General features: G+C 42.2%; 1 protein-coding gene across 5 annotated transcripts in view; it reads right to left on the bottom strand.

Moving 5' to 3' along the window:
• CSRNP3 (cysteine and serine rich nuclear protein 3) overlaps window positions 1-22,563 on the bottom strand; it is a 74,266-nt gene extending 51,703 nt beyond the window's left edge. Inside the window, exons 1-3 of one of the 5 annotated variants that reach the window (XM_025210943.1) lie at window positions 22,367-22,563; window positions 3,222-3,350; window positions 810-980 (exon numbers count right to left, since the gene is read on the bottom strand). In XM_025210943.1, coding sequence (XP_025066728.1) covers window positions 810-957 — 148 coding nt within the window. In that variant the 5' untranslated portion in view covers window positions 958-980; window positions 3,222-3,350; window positions 22,367-22,563. Of the gene's footprint in view, window positions 1-809; window positions 981-3,221; window positions 3,351-20,454; window positions 20,553-22,366 lie in introns of those variants that run through there. The other 4 variants (XM_025210944.1, XM_014522643.2, XM_025210945.1 and 1 more) reach the window with 4 other exon arrangements.
• Between the last annotated feature and the right edge of the window lie 960 nt (window positions 22,564-23,523).

Raw genomic sequence — 23,523 nt, forward strand, 5'->3', positions numbered from 1 at the left:
CCTGCATCCCCACACCTCAACAGGGGTTCCTGCACCCTGGGCAAGGTTCCTTGAGTGCTGCCACCAGTGCACAGAGGGAATTCCCCCCTCTCATCTCTTGTCACAGTCAAGTGCCAGCTTGGCCTTGGGCTGGAGGGAATGATTCCCCCCATAGCACCTGTGAGGGCAGAGCTAAGCTGGTGCTGCACCATGCTGAGAGGTGGGAAGGGGCAAGTCTCCCTCTATACCAGTGACAGGGCTCAGGGAACCCTGCCCAGGGCTGGGAAATTCCCACTGAGGCACAGGGATCTGGGCCAGCCCCTGGCTGGAGGGACTGATCCCCTTGCCTCCCATCTGCGTGTTGGTGACTCATGTGGGCCAGGGGAGGAGCCCCTTCACACCAGGGATTGGGGCCAGGATTGAGGAGGGGAGTTTTGTTCCCCTGTCTCCTCCCCACCACCACCCTGCTGGGCTGACTGCCACAGGCTGGACCGGGGCTGCAGAACAGAGGCTTCACTGCCTCAGCTCTGTGACAGCCTGGGTATCAGAGCTGGCCCTGCCCAGCTGCAGCAGACAGGATGGGCCAAGGCTAGTGGCCCGCCCTGCGAGGTGGGGTTGTGGGGAAACTGGTTTATGTGTACTGAACTTGTATTCTGTTACAGGTTAAAACCATTTTCTGATCACTTAAACTGGTTTATGTGTAATGTCTATCCCCAGACCTACTGTTAAAAACTGCTGTATAAGAGCTGTGTATTATTATAACCATTATGCTAGACAATACTATCAATTTGTAGAGGACAATAGAGCTCTACACATGACTTTGGACTTACGGGTAAAATGATTAGAAGTAGATGGATTGACACTATCACTGCTGTCAGCACTTTCACTGCTAGAAACTTCATCATCTGATTCCCGCACAGAGGAGCAGGGTGAGGAGCCATCAACTTCTTCAAACTTCCTCTTTAAAATTCCACTCATAGCTGCAACGCTGTCACATGTACCTGTAACAGGAACAGAAGCAATGAAGCATTGATATTTTTGACTGCTGACCACGCAATCAAGGTCTCGAAAGTCATATTTTTGTAGATTTTTAAACACAATTCAGACTATTGTGGCCATTCCTTAACAACTGCTTATTAGGACTTTGATACATTTTAGTTGGAAAGACTATAAATAAACAAACATACATCTATCCAAAAGCCCCATTTTAATTTGCAGACAACAAAGAGACTGCCCCCCCCCATGCTGTTACAATTATGTTTAACAGATTGCTTGCTATGCAAGAGAGATCTTTAGTTACAAGCAGGCTACCCTCTCTTTATGAAACCACCAAAATCTAATTTGAGATACAGACTGAAAGTTTGAAAGACAAGCTGGAACGGCTCTTCATTAAAGACTTCATATAAGATATACCACACAAGGCAGCAGACAGATGAGCAGCTATTCCAAATTAGTTGCACACAAAGCCTTACATAGTCACTGTCACAATGTGGTAGCCTTGGGTTAATGGCTGCCTCAGGTTAACCTAGTTGCCATCTATAGCAGTTTAACTGTCATCAGTGTAGTTTTACCCTAGGTCCTTTTAAGGGCAATTCTACACTAGATTCATTGAAGTTACATCACTGTAAGGGTTTATGTCTGCTCCTTTATTTACACCAGTGCATAGGCTGACCGCACTGCTGTAAATGTATCATCTGTTCAGGATGTTAGAAAATCCTCTGGCTATGCGATGTGATAGCAGCTTCCTTGCTAGGCTTGGTCACTGGAGGAAAACTCAGGAATGTGTGTCCCTTTAGGGTTGGATTTAAAGAAGTAGCTACCCTCCCTTCTCAGAGGGGTCCATCTCTATTAAGGAATTAAATAATGCCATAACACTGTTGTGATACCCAAGAGTTATAACAGGGAAAGTATTATTTGATTATACCCATTTTACAGAAGGATAGAATGCAACATGGGAAGGGTTAGGAAATTTACAAAGCTGTATAATAAAGTGGTGGCTCAGCTAGGCTTAGAATTAAGGGATTCCTAATTCCTGGCTCTCAGTCATTAATCACTTGAGGTAAATGTTCCATTAACCTCCCTGTCTCATATATTGAGTGGGGGAGGCAAGGAATTCTTCAAGTTCAAGAGAAAGCAGTGGACAAAAAAAAAAATATACCCCACAAGCAGCCTAGCTGACTTGGCCCCAATTGTGGCAGTATGTTCACTTGTGTATAAAGGATATACCCAACTCTTATGACTATAACAAACTTGTTTGACTGTAATGGGGATTCCAAGTAAATGCAAGGACCGGATCATGGACAGTGCTTTGTAGGAAGGAGGCCTCAGAATCTCATTTAAAATCAGCCAACACAATGAAAGAGTCAGTTTGGTGATCTGTTCTGCCTTGTCAAAACATCTTACATTATGCTTCAGCACCTCGGCAGTCGGAAGCAGTTATGGAACAATTTTAGCACTGCAGCTCCACATAAACTTGCCTTTCTAAATGCAGAGCAAAAGCTACAAGCATGGGCATTATTTTATTTTAAAGTTTTTTTTCTTTGCTTTATTTAATGGTGAGAAGTAAAATGCAGGATTGGATCATTTGCCAGTTATGAATCAGAAGTTTGGGGGAAGCACTTGTTCGGCACAAGCCAATTTTGATCTCCCATCTCCAACAGCAGGAAGCAGGAAGGGAACCTAACAAAAGCCCCATGCTATGTGCAGGCCTGGTATGCAGTCCTTCCTAGTCTTTGCAATCAATTTACATCTTAGAGTATGATACTGGAATACCTGTCTTTGCATGCACAGCTATCCCTTTAACAATCCTTTTTGACTTATTGATGTCTTGGGGCAATGAATGCTGCACTAATTTATGGAAGAAAAAAACCCAACTTTTCAGTTACAACATAGATGGCCTGCAGTAGTCTTCAGTATAATTGCAACAACAACCATTTGCCTAGAAACCATACTACAGTAGATACACAATGCTTCTACCTGCAGTGGGCCGACTTTGGAAAGTCTGGATAGGGGTGGGATTTCCTCAGCATTTCCTTATTGGCTAGCACTCGGTGAGTCAAGTTTGTGTTAGCCATTGTGGATCCTATTCTGGAGGTACCTAAATCTACCCGTGTGTGGTATAGGGAGAGAGAGACACCCATTACAGGGTTCTAGAGTCCAGCCCAGCAATAATAAAACATCTCTTTGTTTAAGTCTGCACATGTCAAAATAACATATGGAAATGGCTCTAGAAATCTTTTGACCTTTTTTCTATTTTCTCCCCTCAAGCAGAAGAGATTGAACAGCTGTGATTAAGAGTAGAAGGAGATCCAGGGTCAGGCAGCTCCTAGGAAGTTGTAATTTTGCTCCTGTCTTTGATAAGCAATTCTGAACTAGGTTAAAAAGGAAAAAGAAAAAACAAAAGAAGCTGTATTAAACAGTAGGTTCTATAAAGAGTAATAGCTTAGACTGTTCATTTCTGAACTCCTTTGCTAAAATATTTTTTCAGCTTTTAATTTCTTTCCCCTTTATTAAAAAGTAATTGAAATCCCTGAATTTATCTTTTGGCCATCTGAAACCCAGCTAAATTGTCCTCTAACATCTATAATCAAGTTTTTAGATTATTAAATTTGCATATATCACATAGAATTGCCACATTTATCACAATTTAAATATGCAGTTGGAGCTTTATCCTATAAGAAAATAGGCATTCAAAAAAAAAGAAGAAGCTAGAATTAATTGATAAAGTAAGACTTAAAACTGGATTAAAGGAGTGCACAGTGGCAGATGGGTAAGTTCCATTTGCTTTAAAAAATGTTTTCAACTTCTTGTGACTAAACGACAGAGAGGGAGCAAGAGAGAGAGAAAGGGTTGGGGGAGCATTGAAGAAGGCTGCCAAGGAGATGGCCAGGAGAAAGAAGGACAGAAGCAGGCTAAAAGTCAAGCCAAGGGTAAAGATATAAATTACCACGGCCTCTGGCAGGAGTCAATTATGCTGTCCATTCTGGTCTCAAAATATGCTTGCCTAGAAGGAAGAACATAAGGAACTTGCTTTTCTATTCTTTCACTCTGTACCATATCAGCCTCTCTCATCACCCTTCCACATAAAAGTCTTTAAATCTGATTGTGAAATTGAAGCAGATAAAATTTAAGCAAGAGAAATTAAAAGGCAAGGAATATTTGCATGACAATTTAAACAAGAATAATACGTCTTGTACATGCATTGATGGTTGCTAACACTAAAATATTATGCTGTTTTCAGTTGGTGAGTATTTTGCTGACCATCAGCAGTCTGAGCTGAAATTTTTCATATCGTGCCCATCTCAAGTTAACTTTTTTGGCAAGCTGGAGTTTCAGCATAAACAGTTCACCCAGTTACACCAGTGATTCTCAATCATGGTTTCACAGCACCCTGGTTGTGTCTTGAGATCTTTTCAAGGGTGCCATCAGGTGCCATACAATGTTAACGCTGTTACAGATATAAACATGATTCAGAGAATAAACCCACAAATTTCAGCTAGGAATACATAGTATGACAAACATTTGGTTGCAAATAACTAATGAAGACCACAACAGGGCAGAAGAACTGCTCTATTATTTTTCCCACACTCAAAAAAAAAAAAAAAGCTTTGCTTTTACTGTATTTTCCTAGGGGTGCCTGGCATCTAAAAAGGCTGAAATCTATGCCTGTGCAAAGCAGCAGGTATTAAATTCAGATTCAGCTGATTTGGAGGGACAGTGATTCGATTCGGTGATTCTGGTGAGCGCCACCGGCTCTGCCACCGTGGCAGCATGTGACAGCTGTGGCAGAGCCTGTATGGGACTGTCCACAGTGCCCCACAAAGCCCAAGGTGGGCACCGTGGTTTGCACCCCCCAGGGACAGTCCTGGATGCAGGACTCAGGGAGGGTGGCCCCGCCACTGTAAACCACCATGCGCCACTGGTCCAGGAGGGCACGGGAGCGGGTCTCCAGATCTGTGTGGGGCAGGCTGGGCTGGGCTGCATTACGGATGGGTGGCGGAAGGCACTGGGAGTGGGGGCTATGCCCCCCACCGCTTGCTCAGCCACCCCACACCTCCCGGACAAGCCACAGCTTCGCCCCGGCTAGGTGAGCAGTGGCAGGTCATGGGGATGGGCACATGGACCCAGATTGAAGTGGGGTTGGTGGCAGGGGCTATGGGGAATTTTAGGGTGGCTGCAGCCCCATCATTGCTTCTACTCCACTGTGCTCTGCTCAGCCCTGGCTCCACCCACTCCATGGGGCACCACCCGGCAGCAGGCAACTGGGGCTAGCCACCTGGAGCGCAGCCCAGCCCAGCCCAGCCCAGCCCAGCCTGCCCACACAGATCCGGGGGCAGACGCCCGCCCCCATGCCGCTCCTGGACAAGCAACGTGCAACAGCAAGAGCTCCCCCCCTCCCCCCAAGTCCCATGCCCTCCCTGCCCCGGCTGGGCAACTTGCCCCAGCAACAGCCCCAACCCCAATCCCTGCCTTGTTGTGGGGGCATTGATTCCCTCCGCCACGCCTCTTCCCTCCCCCCTTCACCCACCACAACAGACTTACCAGCTGGAGGCAGCTGTGTCCAGCGTCCTCGAGGACTGCTGCCTGTTTAGTCTATGGCTGAATCTCCAAATCAGCACCAAATTGATTTGGAGGCTTCTGATTCGATTTGGAGCTTTTAATTGGTCTCCTGATTCAATTCAGATTCAGAGATTCAGCCGCCAAGTTGGGCCCAATCTCCTCCACATCGAATTGGTTCCTGAAGCTTTGCACAGCCCTACTCAGAACCACTGGCATACACAAACACAGTAAGTAAAAATAAGTTTTTCTGCCCACGTTAAAAACAAATAAACAAACTTACAACTATTTTGTTGAGAAACTCATCCATAGGTGGCTACAGAGGCTGACTAGGATTCCTTTTTCTCGCTGCTTTTGGGAAATCTGGCAGCGGCATCCCAGGATGTGCCATTTTTGAGGAAAGTCATGAAAATGTGGCCACTTTGAGTCTCAGAAAGATCTCAGTTTAATAAATCTCTGCTGAGCATAAGTGGATTTTGGCAGCTAAATTTCCTGAGGACTGTCTGCCTCAAAATGGTTGGATTTTGTCTATGCATATGGTGACCTCATTTACCTGGGACAGTCTTGGATTTTGGAAGCTGGTCTCATCTGGCTGTTGGGATTTAAAATGAACACCTCAGGAACAAAGGGGTGCAGGGAAGCAGAGCAGTGCACAGTGGAGCAGAATGGCATGCCAGGCAGGTACCACTCACTGCCTGCCTGCCCAGTGCACCATGCCGTCCCACCCACCCTGCTCTGCTCCACCCCACCCCACCCCTGCCTGCAGCTGCGCTGCTAGTTTTGGGGGTGGGGGGTGGGGGAGGAAAGCAGTGTCCAAGATATCCCAGATGTTTAGGATTTCCTCATGGTCAGTCTATCTATGCAGTCTCTTCAAGTTAACACATGGTCAGGTGGCTGCAGAGGCTGACTAGGATTTCTCCGTATTTGCTCTCCTTGACTGGAATGATGCTCTGGTGCCAAGCATATGGAACCCAAAGCCTAATCTCTCTCAGTCTTGTGCTCTCAATGCTCCTGCTGCTGGCATCCATGAAAGATGCAGCTGGAGGTCAGGAACTCAATGTTGGGAGAAATAAAAAGAAAGAACAGCTGGGGCCAGATACAGACATTACACTTTTACTGGTATAAGTGATTGGAAACCAGTCTACACCAATAACAGAATAGGAGTTTGGCACACACAGACCAGTTTAAAATGGCAGAACCCAGTCTAAGATTTACCCCCCAACCAAAGGCAAATGTGTCTTCTGTTTTGTACTAATCTAAACTACATTGCATACAGAAAAGCACGTAGCTTAGATCAATTCCGCCCTAGGCTTTTTGAATGTCTGTATATAGCCCGGAGGTAGAAGAGGAACAAGCAAAGAGAAAGGCAGAAGATGGGGGTTAGTAGGAACAAGAAGAGGAACAAGATCTGCAATGGGGGAGGGCAAGAAGAAGGGAAGAGAACCACATGGACAAGAGAAAGGAAAAGGGATGGAAAAGAGGACCCAGTGTCTAGACCAGTGGTTATGAACCTTTTAGACTCAGGGCACCACTTGTTCGACTTAAAGCACGCCTTGGGAAATGCCGGCTCTTAGTTTTCACTTGTTTTTTGACTATAGAAAAATAGAGCAATTCTGTTGCAAAGAACAAAGAAAGATCACAGTAGGTCAGAACATTTTAAAAACTATTAGAAATCTCTGCATTAATCTTGTGACTATGTTTCACAGCAGGTAGCACCCTGTGGCACCCCTAAAAGGATCTCAAGACACTCCAGGATGCTGCAGCACCTGGTTGAGAACCACAGGTTTAGGGAGTGATCAGAGCAGAGAGGGAACAAAGGCAGGAGCTGTGGGTGGCGGTAGATGGGAAGGAACCCGGGTGAAAGACACAAGTAGGAGTGGAGTGGGATCAGCAGACAGTAGTCCGGAACAGAAATGAATAGCTAAGCAGGCCAGGAATAGGTAGGAACAAAAGACTGAGAGAAGCTGGGAAGCGACTGAAGAGTCTGTATTCCACTACTGAACCTATAATTGAATCCAGGAGTCCTGGGCTCAATATCCCTTATTGTGTGAAAAACAGCTAACACAATGTCCACATATCTTCTGGTTGCATGTTCATAGAAGTTAAGGGGTAATAAAAAGAATATTGTCATGGTGAAGGCAGCTGAACTGTGCCCCGAAAAAATGGATTCCATATCTACCTCCACTATGAAGTTTGTGATGCAAGGTGAATAATGAAACACATTTTACACAGGGGGTAGTTTTGTGTCCCTTATCTTAAACACATGGAATCCTATTTGTGTAAGCGCTCAGCATTCCTAATTGCAACTAAGTTCATTGAGAGATTTGCTTTGAACATGCAAAAATTTCACATTTGAAATAAAACTTTTGAATTTTGTGATGAAAAACTCTGATAATGTCAAATGAAACACCCCAAATTAGTTGACATTTCTAGTAATTTTGGTTTATATATTCTCTGGTCAGCTCCTCATTTGTAAAATAAGGACAATAATACTCCACATGAAGAGGTGGTGTAGATGAATTCATTAACGAATAATACAATGACAGCGTGACAGAAGACACCATAAAGAAATTTAAAAGTCCATATTCAAACCAGAGTGTGAGTGGTGTGCAGTAAGAGGAGTGCATGGAGAATATACTGAAAAATGAGGATATACTTCCACAATAAACACCACCCATCCTATGCATTGAATAAGACAATGGTCCTTAGGAAAAAAAAAAATCAGATAATTAAAACATGTATCAAAATGAAAATATACACAAGGAAACCAAGTTAAGTTAGCACAGGCCACCTTAACTTAGTCATTTCCTAAATTCTGAGTGCTTAATATTATAACTGTAAGTATTTTTAATGTGCATTTTAAAGGCAATTTAATATGCAGTCATTATATATTAATTTAGATATCTAAAGTACTGGACTGGATTGTGAGTGCAATTTCTAGTACAGGTAAGCTGAAAATGGTCTTTGCTTTCTATGTAGTTTTTCCAATAACTGTCCTTCTGTAAAGAGAGCAGCCATTTTGTTCTCAAGAGTTTCTACAGTGTGTTACATGGGTTGCATGCTCATATTCCCTCGTTAAGGTTTTAGCTTTTATTTTTTATTTCTAATTTCCTTCATTAAAGATACCTTCCTTCATTTTAAATGATAGTGAGGGTAGCAAAGGTAGGTTTTGTTTTAAACAAGAAAAGAGCATCTTACCCTGATGATATGCAAAAACTTTGAAATATAATATTTGTGTCTTTGTAAAAACTACTAGACAAAAACTTGCTTAGCCTTGTTCCTCAATGCATTTAGCAAACTGTATGCATTCTTGAATTGCTTGCAAAGTTGCCTTGTAGGATGTTCTACTGGGGTATTACAAAGTATAAACATGAAATAATGGAAATGATGCAATTTAAACTCAGAGATACTATATAAACCATACTTTTCCATAGCAAAATTATTTAAGGAATGACATTTCAACTAAGATAACTTACAGATAAAATGGTCTGTAAGGGTATAATTTTGCATAGGGACAGAGTACTCTGTATCATTCAGGATTAAGCCCTAGATCCAGAAATGATTTTTTAGGAAGATTGTCTCATGTTTTGGGGCTACATTTCTCTGAAATACCAAACACTAGTTGAGGGAAATACCTGGCATGATTTTGTGAAAAGGGATACTTGGAAACTGGAGTATAAAATATTAGAGCATGCATATGTGCGCACATAAGAGCTAAGCAGAGAGCTTCAAAAAGCCCAAGGCAGAATTTGTTCAAACTTTGCAGGTTTTTCTAAGCTCCGTAGTTTGAACCAATTACAAACTGAACAGACATTTAGTGTTTGGGTGACAAAGACAGGCAGAGGCCTGCGTTGGTCCAAGGCAGGAGCCTGGGAGAGAGGATGGGGGAGGGGTCACACATACTACCCCTCATGGCCAGCTGCCTAAGGTTGCTAAACCAAGCCCAGTGGCAGCTAAGGCCTGATTGGCTGCTGGACACATGCCACCCCAACCCCACTCTGAGCCACAGGGTGGGAAGAGCCAACAGAAACTATCTTTCCCCAGCCCCTGCCTCTGAGAGGGGGGTGGGGAGGGGGAATGCACCACCTGACTCTGTCCCCCCAGCTACAGTCTGCCTGGTGTGGGAACACCAACTCGCCCCCGGGAGGGCTCTTCATCCCACATAGCCTGGCTAGCAGGGCTCTGATTGGCTCAGCCCAATAGGCAGAGGGAGAAAACATTATTTTGGGGGGGAGGGAGCTGAGTGCATGCACATACCCCCCCATACCCAGCAGGTGGGGGAAGGGTTGGGGGGAGGGGAAAAGGCAATGTGGGGGCAGATTGAGGGAGGGAGAAAGGCACAGGCAGAGGCAGGGGATGGGGAGAATGGGGCTCCAGCCAGGCTGGGTGGTGGGTCAATCAGAGCCCAGGTGGCTCATCCAGTGCCACAGCGGGGCTCCCTTCACTGTGTGCACCCCCGCAGAGGCCTTGGGAGCACATGCCCCCCCCCAATCTGTGCATGGGGTGGAGGTGGCTGCTGTTGCACGCTGGGCTTTGCTCCCTGCTGCCTCAAGAGCTGTGTGATGCCATGTGCATCCAGGCAGGGGGCGCAGCGCAGCCCAGCAGCCACAGGCACGTGGTGTTGCACCACTCCTGGGGCAGCTGCAGCAATGCAGAAAGCCCAGCACGTGGTGACAGGCGCCTCTGCCCTACACACAGATTGAGGGGCACCTGCCCTCCGGCCTCCACGGGGGTGTGCACAGTGGCAGGAGCCCCCCCATGTCCCAGGATGAGCTGGCTCCAACTGTCCCACCACCTGGCCCACCGGGGTTCTATTCACCCCAGCCCCAGCCCCTGCCCTTGCCTCGGCCCCATGGCCTCCCTCACCATGGGGCCTTTGATCTGCTCCCCCCAGCTCCTTCACAAAAATCAGCTGGTACTTGCCTGCCTGCTGGGCAGACAGTGACCCACACTCTGGGCTGTGATCCTGGCTTCGTACATGCCTTTCCCCTGCTGCTGCAACCGCTCAGAACCCGTGGCCAGGCTGCCCTGTGGTCCTACCCACTGCTCTGCATTTGGGGGGGGAGGGGCTGAACCCCATTAGCCCCAGTCTTCTGCCACCTATGCTCAGCCCTGCCCCTTCCACAGCCCCATGCCTGAGAGGGGATGGGGGTGGGAAACATGCACACACACAGACTGGCACCAGCCTCCCACCACACCTGGGGTCTTCCTGCCATGGGAGAAAGATCTCAGTAGGGTTTTATTCTCCTGCAGCCCAGCTTGCCAGGCTGGGGTCAGCTCAGCCCTGCCCCCTACCCAGCCCTTGCCTGTGAGAGGTGGGGGCCATATAGGGAAATGCACCAGGCCAGCTGGGCAACTCACACACAGCTGGGGTCTACCCAGCGTGGAGGAGGGCAAAAGCCTCTACTGGAGGCTTTTCACTCCCCTGTAGCCTGGCTTACTGGGATGGGATCAGTTCAGCCCCACCCCAACTCCAGCCCCTGCCTCTGAGAGGTGCAGGGTAGGGGGTGAACACACCAGCCCAGTTTGGCACTGCTACCCCCCCCCCGCCCCTTCAGAGCTGGTGCCATCATGCAGGGTTTGGATTCCTTGACCACGACCTGCACTTCCAGGATAAGGCCTTGTTCGGATGAGACAGGCTACATCTCTCCAAGAGGTAAGAGTCTGTTCTCTTACAGGTTGGCTGATCTCCTATGCCAGGCTTTAAATTAGGTTCGTCGGGGGATGGGGATGTTGACAACAGGGAGAGGCCAGGAATGATGAACCTCAAGCCAAGTGCTGGAACAGTCCAGGTAAGTACCAAGGACTCCGCTAAGCATCAGAATGGGGAAGTAGCAAGGGCACCTATTGTGGGGGCTTAGATGCCTCTATACTAATGCTAGGAGCATGGGGAACAACCAGGAGGAACTTGCACTCCTGCTTGCAAATGAAGAATTCGATCTGGTTGGGCTAACAGAAACTTGGTAGAATCCTACCCATGACTGGGCAGTGGACATTGAGGGCTACAGGCTGTATAGACAGGACACAGTGGGGAAAAAAAGCTGGGGGGGCATTGCTCTCTATGTTAAGGAGCAAAATACATCTTGTGTAGTTAATTTGGGCCAGGAAGAAGGGCAAATTGAGGTACTATGGGTCAGGTTACAGGGGGGTTGGAGTGAAAGGGACTTGGTAGTGGGGGTCTACTACAGACTCCCACACCAGGGGGATGAGTTAGTCCTAGAATTCTCAAGACAGCTCTCAGAGGCAGCACACTCAAAGGACCTGGCCATCATAGGTGACTTTAACTTCCCAGACATCTGCTGGGAGAAACAGGCAACAAGGTGTGCCCATTCATGAAAGTTTCTAACCTCATTATAGGACCTTCACCTATTACAGGAGGTACGCGTTGCCACTAAGGGAAATGCCTTACTAGTTTTGGTACTGGCCACGGGGGATGACTTGGTGGGGGATCTGCAGGTGCAAGGTAATCTAGGGGATAGTGACCACCTATTGATAGGGTTCACTAGCTGGAGAAAGGTGGGGAAGATAACTAGTAAGGCAGAAGTGCTAGACTTCAGGAAGGCCAACTTCAACAAGTTCAGGAGCTTAATTAGGGAGGCACTGACTGGTAAAAGCCCCGGAGAGATGGGAGTTCAGGAAGGGTGGGCATTTCTCAAGGGACTAATCCTGCAGGCACAGAAAAGGACCATCCACAGAAAAGGACACATAAAAGGGGGCAAAAAAGCAAAGAAACCCTCTTAATGGAGCAGAAAAATCCAGGAGAGCCTGGAGGGAAAAAAAAAGAGGCCTACAGACTGTGGAAGCAGGGGGTAGCCACCAAGGAGGAGTATACCTGCTTGGCTCGAGCTTGCAGGGAAACAGTGAGGAAAGCCAAAGCGGAAATGGAGTTTAGGCTGGCAGCAAAAGTTAAGGATAACAAAAAGTCATTCTTTAAGTAGATAGGAAGCAAAAAGAAGGTGCAGGGTAACTTAGAGCCCCTTCAGGATGAACTAGGGCAACTGGTAACAGATAGGATGGCCAAAGTGGAGCTTCTAAATGATTTCTTTGCATCCGTGTTCCTGGACATGAATACAAATATGCATCCCATTGGGACCTTAGTTGAGCCCAGTATAGATACCAACCCACCAACTGTTTGAGCTGACCTAGTAAAGGGGCACCTGGAGGGGTTGAATGTATTTAAGTCAACAGGTCCTGATGATCTTCATCCTAGGGTACTTAGGAAATTAGCTGGAATCATAGCGGAGCCGCTGGTACAACTGTTTGAGCATTTGTGGTGCTCAGGACAGGTCCTGGAGGATTGGAAAAGAGTCAATGTGGTTCTTATTTTCAAGAAGGGGTGGAAAGAGGAACCGGGTAACTATAGGCTGGTTAGTCTCACCTCTATCTTTGGTAAGACCTTTGAGAAAATTGTTAAGGTTCACACTTATGGGGGACCAGCAGGTAAAATGATGTTAAGGGGCAATCAGCATGGGTTCATAGCAGGCAGATCCTACCTGACTAACCTGGTTTCATTTTACGACCGGGTCACAAAATGCTTGGATGAAGGAATAGAGATAGATGTTATTTACTTAGATTTTTAAAAGGCCTTTGACACAGTGTCACACCCAATTCTTATAAATAAACTAAACAGTTACAATGTAGATTATTACACAGTCCGGTGGGTAGAAAATTGGCTTATGGGATGCACCCAGAGGGTGTTGGACAGGTCGGTTTCTACCTGGAGCCTTTGGGAGCTCCCAAGGCTCTGTCCTGGGACCGGTACTATTCAATATCTTCGTTAGTGACTTGGACGAGGGAGGACAGGGTGCTTTCTACTCCCTCGTCCAAGTTTGCTGACAACACCAAAGTATGGGGGAGGTACACAAACTAGACGGCAGGGAGCAAATCCAGGCTGATTTGGAAAGGCTGGGGAAATGGGCTGAACAGAATAGGATGCAGTTTAAAAAGAATGTGTCGTGTGTTGCACCTGGGGAGGAAGAATCATGAACACTCCTATAGCCTGGGAGGTACCACCCTAAGTAGCACAACTGAGGAAAGAGATCTCGGAGTCATAGTTGACTCCAAAATGAACACGAGTCACCAGTGTGATCAGGTGATAAGTAAAGGTAACTGCACCCTTTCTTGTGTAAGTAGGTGCATCACAAACAAGTCTAGGGAGGTGATACTTCCCCTCTATGCAACATTGGTTAGGCCACAGCTGGAGTACTGCATACAGTTTTGGGTGCCACACTTTGGGAGGAATGTGGATGGCCTGGAGAGGGTTCGGAGGAGGACCACTCATCTGGTTAAAGGCTTACAGAAAAAAACCCTATGTGGACCAATTGGGAGACCTGAACCTCTACACTTTGGGAGGAATGTGGATGGCCTGGAGAGGGTTCGGAGGAGGACCACTCATCTGGTTAAAGGCTTACAGAAAAAAACCCTATGTGGACCAATTGGGAGACCTGAACCTCTTCAGCCTCCTCAAGAGGAGGTTGAGAGGTGATCTCATGGTCGCTGACACACTCATTGGCGGGGGTGGGGGCATCAAGAAATAGGGGATACAATGTTTACCAGGGCGTCTGTTGGGGGAACTAGAAACAATGGCCACAAACTGAAAGAGAGCAAATTCAGATTGGACATCAGGAAAAAATTCTTTACAGTGAGGGCTGCCAAAATGTGGAATAAGCTTCCAAGGGAGGTTGTGCTGTCCCCTTCCTTGGAGGTGTTTAAAAGGAGATTGGACAGATACCTGGCCGGGGTCGCCTGACCCCAGCACTCATTCCTGCCCAGGGCAGGGGGTCGGACTTGATGATCTACTAGGTCCCTTCTGACCCTTCATCTATGAAACTTCTGTCCCTAGCCAAGAAGTTTTAGTAATATTGGTAATATGAATATTTGCCTCTGAGTCTATTTCTTTTTAGTTTGCCATCATCACATATCAAACAAATTGATACAATGGTATTTAAGAGGATGGGGTCCATCAATCCCCAGAGAACAACACCAGTAAAAAGACTTGTACTGGAAAACATAAATGACTTAAAGTCTGCTACAACATGGTGGTGCTTTGAACTTACCATTTAAAACACGATGGCAACAAGAAAATAAAAACAAGTAAAATATACTTTCCCTTTGCTTTGTAGCTTTAGACTGAAAATCTTTTCAGAGGCTTGACAGACAAGGCAGAGTTCTAATAATACATGAATACCCACCCAATTCCTAAGACAGTGTTGTCACCAGGAAAGTGATGAATAGAAACTAAACAGCTAACCTATTCCCCACAGTGTTTGCTGACTTATAACTGCCTTATGACCATTCAACATCTCAGTCAGAGGACTCTGCTGGGACAAAATTAATTATCTACCACATGCCATTGTGAAAAGCATTACTGTGGAAGCATGAGAGTTATAGAAGCTGTACTTTTAAGAGTCTCCCTAGACTCTTTTTCATACTATTTATTTTACTGCATTTTCTCTGTCAAACAGTGGTGATTTTATCTTTAAACAGTGTTAATATTTCATAATGTTCCTGTTTTGTTTTAAAAGAAGAGCCACAACTAAAAATGTGATTTTTGCATGTGAATGTGTTTGTGGAAGGCTATGACAGTAAACTTTTGAACAGACTTAATTGAAAACCACAAAGTTAAACCCTGGGCTGATTTGGAAGTTAATAGCCAGCAGGAGCTCAGCAATGACTCTGGCAACACAAAAGAGCAGCAAATGGGCTCTGTGTGAGAATGTTAAGTCCCCAAGGGGCCAGGAGGCCCCCTTCTCTCACAAAAATGTTTTTTTAAAATATAAGAGGTTATTTTGTGACTAAAAAGATCAGCTGTTAGACCATCTGCTGAAAATGAGTCTCATTGTTTTTACCTTTAATGCTAAAATAAGGTGAAAGTAAGGATCTTTGAAAAATGGGTAGAAACCAAAGTACATAGCATGTGACATTAATTTCTGACATGCCACGACTTTTTTCCTTTCCACCATGACTTCTGAATTTCTTAAAAATCTGCCACAATTAAAATTCTCTCTTGAATGACCAAGGTAGAAAACTATACACTTGTGTATTTAGCCTTATACAATGGCATTTGCTGAGGGCTGCTATCTCACAACCAAAGCTACTGAAAAAGCCTATGTTCTATTAAAAGAGAAGCCTGCTGTGTATATGTCCAAAAACAAAATCCATTTAAAATAACTTTAAAATCCTGGCACTCATCTAAGATCAGATGAGTCCATTTTCAAAGCTTGTATTCCTATTCTGACAGAGAAAGCCGCTGCTGGACCAACCTGTTCTGCTCTCCCAAAACTTCCAAACAAACGTCCTTCAGGTGGGAACTGTCTTAGGGGCACAGAGTGAGCAGTATGTCCAGATTCCCAGTAACTTGAGGTCCTTGAGATCTGCTCAAAAACCCAGCCTTACTTCACAAGACAGAAAGACCAACCTCTTCTTTCCCAGATAACAAACGTCTGGATACTCCTTGTATGGCTATGTGACATATTGTGTACAGTATGCAACGTAACACAGTTGCAATGGGACCCAGAGGGAGTCCATGATAGCTTAAGTGGAGGGTATTTTACTGATCTGTCTACACAGCAGTATCAATAGTGTAATATAATGATTCCTGAGCTTGCTTTAAAGTAGCTAGTTTGGGTACCAATAACAGGCTATCAGTGCCCCATGCAGACTAGTTTTCTTTGCCTCTTGGACTAGTTGACAGAAATAGTGTCATTTTTAGTGCACACAAATAGCAAAAATAACTTGTCAGGTTAAAATGGATCTTGCAAAAAATAATGTGGTTTAATTTCCCCTAGCTTTCTCCAAAACTGGCTGCAGCACACTAATGGCAGCTGTGGTTTCCATGCAGTAGTGCTCTATCAAATTTCTATACTGTGTACTGAATAGTAACGCATATAGCCTCTAGCCCTTCTTCAGCTTCTACCCACTCCATCAGAAGATCCTTAGAGAGTGGCTGCATCAATCCTATGGAGCTAGCACTCTCTATTTGCATCAGCCAATACTGACTGCTGGATAGAAGCCCCCTTCCTTCATGGGAAAGAAGATGTAATTATGTTTCAAATTAGACCAAGAAACATAGTTAAAAAAATTCACAAAATAGTTTGGTGTTATATTAGCTAAAAGTTGTATATGGGAACCAAAATGCAACCAATCTGGTATTTCTGATGAAGTGAGCTTTAGCTCATAAAAGCTTGTGCTATACATATACTTTGGTTTAGTCTACAAGGTGCAAATTTATCCTGCCTTCCATTTCTTTTCATTTTGCACTGTTTCTTCCTGTTCTTCAAAAAGGCTAATATGAAGCGATGGAAAAAAGAAACAAGGGCACTGGGATTGCAGCTTTCTTTGGCTGTTGGGAGGGGGAGGGGAGTTGGATGCAAGAGTGAATTACATCTAAATCTAAAATAGGAAATCAGCAGCTATTTTCCAGGTTTTTCTTTTGTTTTGTTTTTTCACTATTCCCAACTCATGCTAATCTTAGCTTTCATTAGTAGCTGCAGCCAATTTGGGGGGGAGGGGGGTGAAATTAAAGCCACATTATTTTTGCTAGACCCATTTTCACCTGGCAAATCTTTTTCCTATTTGTGTACATTATTTATTTCCTATTTATTCACTTGTAAATGGGTCATTTTTGTCTGCAAGCTATATATTCAACCATCCATCGGAGCCAAGAGCAACAAAGAAGTGAAACAGCAACAATCAAAGCTCTCTCATAAGACTGGTCAAATGGAAACAAAATTTTACAGATTTTTATGGTGAAAAATTTTCAGCTCTTATAGAGGTCTACAATATTTTGTTGAGAGTCTGGCACACTTACAATGCAATTTGTCTCAACTTTGTAATTGGTTCAGAGCTATGACAAAGATAGACGGCTGACAGAGAATGAGACAATTTATCTTTCAAAAAGCTTTACGGACTTCGCAATAGATTACACCTGTCTCACTTCAGCATGATCTGCCATCTGTTCATTCAATGGGATAAGTGCTTAAACTTCAAGGTTCAGTTATTAGAAGTATCTATTAAGAACAAGTAGGAGAGTTTTAGATGCAGTAAATTCATTTATTACTATCTTGTGGAGAACATGTCCAATTTCTCTGGGGATGAACCTCCCAGCAGGTAGGGACATTTTCAGTAAATATATTTTTAAAGAAACATTTTTAAAATGGGGATGGGAGGGGGAAAGAATGCAAATTTGGGATTTTATGTTCTCAGTTAAGCCTCAAACTATAAATTATTTCTGGCTAATCCAAATATCTTGTCTAGCCAAAATAAACGGGATATTTTTAAACAAAAGTTGTTTCCTCCTTTTACTAAATGAATCAAGACAAGTTTCTAGACAGAGAAGGCTACTGAACAAGATGAAATCATTTGTTTGTTTTACCTACTCAGACAAAAGTGGGCACATTCAGACCTTTCTCTCGTTGGGGTAAATCAGAAGCAATACAATTGAAGTCAAGGGTGTTACAGTATAAGTAAGGTCAGAATCAAGTCTCTCTTCACAATGATGTACTAGAGGTGAAGGGAAAAAATAGTGGTTTTTTGTTTGTTTGTTTTTTAAGCTTAATAGCCAGCATTCCAAATAAAGAAAAGCAATCTCTTTACAAATTTATTGCATGATTGGAGTCTAGGCTTTTAATGAAGAGTATTTCAGAAACCCCAATAGCAGTGGTAACTCAATGTGCCAAAGAAGTCACAGAACAATATCTGAAATCACTTCTTTCATTTTCTAAAATAAAATTAGGATTATAGATAACACATTCAAACCCCCAGAATTTACAGTAGTATAAACTTTTCCAAAGGAAAGCCATTTTGCTTCTGTATATGCAAGTCTTTTACATATATGTATAGGATATACATACATTTTATGCACATCTCTTAAAGGATGCACGTACCTAAATGTTACAATTTAATTGTAATAGTATGGACCACTAGTCTAACGTGAGGCACCTTTTGTCATTTTAGAGGACACTATTCAATTTATCCAGGTATGTGCTTACTGTTAAGTATTTAATCTCATAAATTAATTTTCATTTAAAAATGTATCCAGTTTGTTTTATAAAAAGTATGGAAATTATCTTATTAAATACTGCTTTATTTACCCTGTTACTTTAGTCATGTGCATGGTTATTCTGTCTCTTTCTACTTGATGGTGAATATTGAAGATAATATTCTATTTGTTTACTAATGTGTTTCATATGAAGCGGTGGTTGATGATGTAAGCAATGTTATGAAATAACTGCAAAAGACATTCTTTCTCATTCAGTTCTGCTCATTACGATATATACAGTTCTCCTCACTTTTCTTTTTGGAAACTAAGATGTGCAAACATATCAGGGCCTCACCTCTCATAGCTTCCAAACTGGCTTCAATACTATGTCCAGACAATAGATATTGGGATTTTCAAAGGTATCTCAGGATGTTGGGTGACTTCCTCCTGTTGAAATTCAGTTAACTCTCTGAGATGCCTGAGACTCCTAGCCAGAGCACTTGCATGATTGGATTCTAGATGATATATAGCATACATGGTCTGATCTGTAGCATGGTGGCCACTCTGGCCCTGACCCAGGAAAACACTTGAACATGTGCTTAACATATAGCAGATGAATACTGCTATTGATATTTTGCTGGTACTGGACCAGAGAGATAGATATATATTTTTATAGGACTGAATCTGTTTTGAGTATTTTTTTCCTTTTCCCTTGACAGTCAAATGTTTTATAGCATGTTACACTTTAATCAGGATTCGTTCACTTTACTCAGGCAAGTATGTCTTGATCCTGCAACACTTACTGTTGCAACCCAGAATGCAACCAGGCAGATATTTTTAAGGAAGGGAGAGAGTGTCTTACTCCTTTGAAAATCTCAAAATATATGGGACCTCTGAATAAAGACTACTTGTAAGTAGTGTGCAAGAAAAGACTATCCAAGTCTCACAGAAAACAACTGATTTCAATGGGACCATTTTTCTGGGACAGGAAAGGAGATTTGGCTAGAAATGTTCTGTAAAAGGCCAGATTTACTTCAGTCTTATAGCATGCAAAATTAAGCATGATTTCTGACCTATTTTTAATCAAAGCAAACATACTAAAGCTAAAAGATAAAAATGAATTGACACATTGATACAGTAAGCTAAAACCAGCCTGTGCCAAGAGAGTAAAATAAGAAAACCACCATCAGAAAACCACCACCACAAACATCTAATAAAAAGATTAAAGGGTTTCTCTAATAAAGCACAAAAATAGTATAGCAACAAATAAAATGGTATTTCACTCTACATTGCACATGTAAAAGCAATATATGTCGCCTGGGGAAAACTCCACCTTTTCATAATGCAGATGTCAAGCTAAACAAATTCTTACATTAAAAAAAAGATGATTCAAATGAAACAAAATAAACTTCTTGCAGTATCTCTGAGTACAAAACATCCACACTTTAGTTTAATTAAGAACAAGTATGATGAGGTGAATAAAGAAATTTAGGTTTATTAAAAAAAAAACCAAGCAAGAAATTACCAAAATAGCTCTTAGTTTCAAAACAGCATGATTTTAACAAATTCCTGCCAAATAGGAATCACAAGCAGGTACTTTTTTTTTTTAATGGAAGGTAAAAATAAATCAAAACAACCAACATCCAATAGGAATGGCTTTCCCGCATCCCCCCTCAAAGAGGTTCAAAAGGTTAAAAGATTTTAAATAGGATTCAATATTATTAAATTGTACTTGACTTTCCTACATATAACATTTGTTAAACTCATTAAAGCAGAATCTATTTAATGAACGAAGTAGGAATGTTCCATGTCAATGGCGGGCAACAGAATTACAATTCCAAAACCAAAACAAATGCAAGCCTGATAAAACTATCTTTAAAAGTTTCAACCAAGTATTTGCAGAAGCAAATTATGCACAGCATATACTCTCTCAATCATACCTGCAGACAGTGTTAAACAATTGTTGCAGAAAAGCTCAAAGAACTTCTTAAGATACAAAGCGAAGTCTGCTTCATTTTATACCAGCAACAGACTGCTGCAGTACCCAGTATATTTTTTTCAATCAACTGTTACAGCCTTCCACCAGCCCTGTGACCTTTGAACTCATTTCTCCCCCTTCTGCAGTCAAAGCTACTGTGCTTGTCTCATTTACATAAGGCTGGTGAAGGCCTGCCAGCAACAAGAAGGGAATGCTGGGTAAGAAATTGTAGAGCTGCAGTTCAGTTAGAATACCTGAATCATTGGAGAGCTGGGGGGGGCTATAGCCACTACATACTGGTTTGATTGGTAAGTCAAAAAAATATCTCCTGCTGTAGTAATTAATAGGTAAATGTTTTCATTTTCAAGCATATTAAGCAGCACCCAAAAAGAAAATCAATCTGCAGCAGCTGGTTTACAAGGAGACCAAAATAGTCAAATATTTCATTTAAATACATGTGGCAAGCTAATATATGATTGTCAACAACTGCCCTCTGTGTCTAAATGTAGCCTTCCATACATTTTAATAAAGTAAAATATTTATAGATCAATCTGTATTTTATTTTGAAATTCAGGCACTTAATTAATGCATAGCTTTTTGCAAGTGTCTCAGTGTGAATTACTATCAGTTGCAGACACAATAGTAAAACTGTATTAGTGTAAACAGATCACGTGCAGAATTGCTTAATAACTAGTTAAATTATTACTAGTCCCTCCTAACACAAATCTCAATTAAATACTATGCCAACATTGTAAATGCATGGGTATTTATTAATATCTAGAAGTAGAGCATGAAGATTTTATATTGGTAAAATGTTCAGAGAGGTTATTTGTAAAAATTATGTATCCCGATTAAAATGATACAGAAATGTTGGTGTGCCTTTAGGAAGGAGGTTCAGTGTTTTATTTTCTGCTTCTTCTCTTCTCTCCTTCCCCCCCCCGCCTTACACACAGCATCCTTCCTATTAAAGGATTCAACTTCCCTATGCTGAATTACTCATTAGAAACGAGTAATTCAGTTTCTTTCAGTAATTGTCGGTTTATGGTCTTGTGCCTTTTGAAGTGTTTGAGCAATGAGAAAAACACTGATGTCAAATCATTCAAGAACAGAAAGTTTGAATAAAGCTGATAGAGTCAATTTCTATTCCACTAATGTAATAGGCAAATTCAATATCTACACTATGTATTAAGGCAATCATAGGCCACTAGGATCTTTGGACCTATTTTTATAAACAAAAAAGTGTATGTAATTAACTATAAGATTTAGTAACTGAAATGAATACCTTCTTCTTGAAAAATACAATAAAACATACTATGTCGTAATAATATTGTCAAAATGAGCCGAGTGCACAGTTTCATAATGAATCATTTATGTGTGTACATATAGTTTTAGAAGCACCATTTCCCAAATACAACAGGAAAAACATAATGAAAAATAAAAGTGCATTTGCTATTGATATGAATATATTTTTTTTAATGGAAAAGAAATAGCTAAGATGCCACATGTTTCTCATCTAAAAAATATTGAGTTTATAGATGCATAGGAATAACAGATTATTGCTACTAAATAGCTGATACTATTTCCATGTTGGCAAAGTGATCCATTTTAGTCTTCATTTTATTTCTGACTATTCCGTTTTTTATGGATAAATGAAATTTTTGATTACAGGGTAATAATAGCAAAAACATATGTACAACAAATCTGATTACAGTACTTATACAATTCATTTAGCTAGGCTTCAAATGGATATGCATCATTCAAACTCTTCCTTACCAAATGCAAAAAATGTTTTTTATTTTTAAAGAGCATATATACCTAAATACCGAACAAATTCAAAACAGTCCAGTGAGTGAATAAGCTGTAAAACAACTGACCTGTTCAAATTGTTGTTTTTCCAATCCATGCACCCTTTTTATTAATTAGGAACCGAAACAGATTGATCATCATTTTATAACGTGTGCCATATTCCCTGTCTTCCTAGTTCCAACGGAATCTTCTTAAATTTCCCAGCACTGTGTTTTATTGCTGGTACCATATGCTTTATTGTTCAGCGACAAGAGCTTCACTCTGCACAAAGACTCATTACCTACTGCTTGCTGAGCAGCTTCAGTCTCACTGAGGCTGCCTATGTGATCACATGGGAGTTTTGTCTGAGAAAGCCAGGCATGCCACTGATTTCACTGTCTATGGATATTTTTATCAGCTGAGGTCTACTATAAGGATGTAATAACAAATTATAAATTTAACTCATTAAGGACAGACAAATAATGGAAATCCCTTTACAACTCCTTTTCTCCCTCTCTACAGAAAAGCTTTCCTTAGGAACTGAAAAAAAGTTTAAAGAAACAAATAATAATTTTAGTGGGAAGTAGTGATAACCTGCATTGTCTGTGTTATTTCTCACAACACATACATTTATATCAATGTTCCAAGGAGGTCATATTTTGCCTACATACCTATGCTCCCAGTATTTATCCACACATAGAGGACAATGATAATTTCTCCAGAAAACAGACACCTTAATTTTATCACTGTATCATCAGTCAAGGGCGCACAACTAGTCTTACTGATTTCAATTAAAGTGTGCAGGCATCTAAGGATTGCTCAGTTGAGCAAAGTTCACAGGATCAGGGCTTGAATCTATATGATAAATTATACTTGTTGATGGAGCCTTGAATCTACTTTTTATAAAGCTGCTGATATTCAGTTATTGCATTTTGCTTATAAAATTCCTTTATATTTAATTACCCTCACCCTTTCATATGTCTGCGGGGGGGATAACTATATTTTTTAAAAATCATGAAAGTACCTGCATGAAAAAAATGCACGTCAATGACTATCACTAACATTATTACCACCAATGATTAATTTCAGATAATTCTGAAGCAGCTTACTTCCTACCTCAGAAGGCATGCACAAAACATTCTTCGTTTGCGTAATTAAAAATGTTAACATAGTGTTGCTCATGATAACTGAACACTTTTCTTTTCCTCGGAAGACTTATACCTCATAAATAATTATTTATAATATC

The sequence above is a fragment of the Alligator sinensis genome, unplaced genomic scaffold (genome assembly GCF_000455745.1).
Source record: "Alligator sinensis unplaced genomic scaffold, ASM45574v1 scaffold738_1, whole genome shotgun sequence".
Classification (NCBI taxonomy): Eukaryota; Metazoa; Chordata; order Crocodylia; family Alligatoridae; genus Alligator; species Alligator sinensis.